General features: G+C 54.8%; 1 protein-coding gene across 9 annotated transcripts in view; it reads left to right on the forward strand.

Moving 5' to 3' along the window:
- Positions 1 to 2,518, forward strand: part of E2F4 (E2F transcription factor 4) — a 6,997-nt gene extending 4,479 nt beyond the window's left edge. For 4 of the 9 annotated variants that reach the window (XM_023763083.1, XM_023763079.1, XM_023763084.1 and 1 more), the window contains exons 8-10: positions 1,213 to 1,260; positions 1,460 to 1,504; positions 1,593 to 2,518. In XM_023763083.1, coding sequence (XP_023618851.1) covers positions 1,213 to 1,260; positions 1,460 to 1,504; positions 1,593 to 1,765 — 266 coding nt within the window. In that variant the 3' untranslated portion in view covers positions 1,766 to 2,518. The remainder of the gene's footprint in view (positions 1 to 1,212; positions 1,261 to 1,459; positions 1,505 to 1,592) is intronic. The other 5 variants (XM_006099398.2, XM_023763082.1, XR_002831816.1 and 2 more) reach the window with 4 other exon arrangements.
- The last annotated feature ends 133 nt before the right edge of the window (positions 2,519 to 2,651 follow it).

A 2,651-nucleotide genomic window follows, 5' to 3' on the forward strand; every position in this document is an offset into this window, starting at 1 on the left:
CACCTCACACCCCATGCTCTTGATACCCACCCCTGACTGCCAGCTCCAGTGGGTTTTGAGGCTCATGTGCTCTGCTGCTCTTTTGCTTCGTATTGATGCTTTTTTCCTCCTTTGGCTTTAATGACACCAGCTCTTGGCTCCTCTTACCGGCTTCCCTTCTGGCCTCTCCCTGGTGCTTCCTTAACCATTGACACCCCCGGGCCTCTGTCCCATTCCACACCTGCAGAGGGCTAGATGAGCCCCAGCCTCCGTCTTGCCTAGATCTTTTGCCTGAACTCCATCCTTGTGTCCATGTGCCTTCCTCTGCACATCCAATGGGCACTTCATTCCCATGTGTTCTCAACTAAAACTTGCTTTTCCAGTTCCAGCTCCTTCAACCTCTCACCTCACATCACCTAAGTGAGTTCAATTCCAGATATCTCTTATATCCCCAACACTCAGGATCACTGCCAGCCACCTCTCTCGTAAATTCTTCAGCATCCTCCTCTTTACCTCAACCGACAAGGGTCTGTCTGAAACACAACCTGACTGGCATTCCTGTTTACAAAAGTACCTTTAATGGCTCCCTAAGGCCTGCTGGGTAAAACCAGAGCTCCTGAACCTTGCCTGTGACATCCCTGGTGCTCAGCCAGCCGCGGCGCTCCTCCCCGGCTTCGTTTTCCTCTGCTTTGCATGCGCATCCTCCTGATGAGACTTTTGTAGCAGGGTTGTCACCCTGTAGCTCCAGCCCCTCTGGAAGTGTCTGCCTCCTCTGCCAGGTAACCCTGCTCGGGTGTGCTGTCTGAGCCTGGCACCAAGGAAGTGCTCAGTAAGGGCAAGGATGGATAGGGCATTCTTCAGGCAGGATATCCTGCATCAGACAGGGTATCCTCCATCAGACAGGGTATCCTCCATTACACAGGGTATCCTGCATCAGTCAGCATATGCGTGCTGGACCCAGAAAGGGAGTGGTCTGCTTGCCCTTCTGCAGCACTTCTGAGTTACAAGGGCGTACCAGTCACCTGCAATGAGCCTTTGGTATCCTGGACTCCGCACTGAAGAATTTGTCAGCAAGGGAGACCAGATAATGCCAGCCTGGCTTAGGGCAGGGCCTTCCTCTCTTCAGCTATGTGGAACCCCAGGGTGGGTGGAATAGGATCTGAGAAAGTTGGGGGCTAGAGTGGGACCAGGCTGGACCTCTGTGCCCTTGAGCATGGCTTTCTTGTCTTTCAGTTCTGGAACTCCCCAAAGAGCTGTCAGAAATTTTTGATCCCACACCAGGTAGGGCTGTGTTCCTCCTTGGGGCTGGGGACGGGGCACAGCTTATTGGGTCTTGCAGCTTCTGAGGACCTATGGTTATGATTGGTACCTGGACATAGTGTAAAAGTTCCTGATGGGGGCAGAGGGAGGTCCTCTTCATGGGCTTGGTGGGTGGAGAGGCAGGAGCCAGAATGTGAGTGAGGTCTCCCTCCTTCCCCAGAGTGCATGAGCTCGGAGCTACTGGAGGAGCTGATGTCCTCAGAAGGTGGGTGGCCCAGGAAGGTGGGGGGTGGGTGTGGGCAGGGGGTTGGGCGGCTGTTGTGGGGGGCCTTGGCCTTGACCTCAGGCCTCAGTCTGGTGCTCTCTGCAGTGTTTGCCCCCCTTCTCCGCCTTTCTCCGCCCCCCGGAGACCACGATTACATCTACAACCTGGATGAGAGTGAAGGCGTCTGTGACCTCTTTGATGTGCCTGTTCTCAACCTCTGACGGGGACATGCCCTGTGTGGCTGGGACACAGACTGTCTAACCTGAGGGCTGCTTGGGGACCTCCTACATCTCAGCCGTACACACAGCTTGAGAGCCACAGACTCCGGCTTCCCCAGCTTTCCCTCACTGCACAGTTCTGGCCACAGCTCCCACTCCTGCACCGACACCTGCATTGTCTGGGAGAGCAGAAGGGGCTCAGCTCCCTCCATGGTGGAGCCAAAATATTTGCTTCTCCTTTTCTGGAGCCTTCCCCCACCTGTGTCCTCCCTGTGCCCCCCCTGAGCCCAGGCTCTGCTGCCACCCAGTGTCACAGAGTGAGGAAACACATTCACTCCATAGGCAGCTTGTCTAACCTCCCCCTTGCCCTGTTTCTGTCAGCTCTCCCCCCTCCCAGGAGGGAAGCTGGGGTGGGGCTAGGCACTTGCCAGCACCACTCCTTGCCTCCTTCACTTCTCTCCACCCCTTGACCCTAGAGTTCCTCCTGGACCTGTCCTGCCTCCCTTCTGCCTGGCCCTTAGCCCTGACCACCTGTAGGTGATATTGGGGGAAGGGGAAGGGTGCTAACAGGAACAGAGGTCTCTAGCTAGGAATCTGGGCAGGTGAGTCCCTCCCTCCTCCCAATAGTCCCTCGTTTATTCATTTACCCTCATTTAGAGCCATTTGCAGAGATTTAGAAAGATTTGCAGTAACGAATGGATTCCTATATAAAGATTATTTTTATACTTTTTTTCAACAAAAGGAAAATGTAATATTTGTACAGTGTCCAAGTGAATAAAGATCGTGCCTAAGGCTATCTCTGGTCTGGTTGTTTTTTTTTTTGTCTCTCTCCCTGGGACCGCTGGATTGGCGGGGGGACTGGGTGGGTCACCTTGCTGGGAAGGGGGTGTGGCGGAGCCAGCTGCCCGCCCTCCCTGCTCCACCTGCCG

Source organism: Myotis lucifugus, unplaced genomic scaffold (assembly GCF_000147115.1).
Source record: "Myotis lucifugus unplaced genomic scaffold, Myoluc2.0 scaffold_274, whole genome shotgun sequence".
Taxonomy (NCBI): Eukaryota; Metazoa; Chordata; class Mammalia; order Chiroptera; family Vespertilionidae; genus Myotis; species Myotis lucifugus.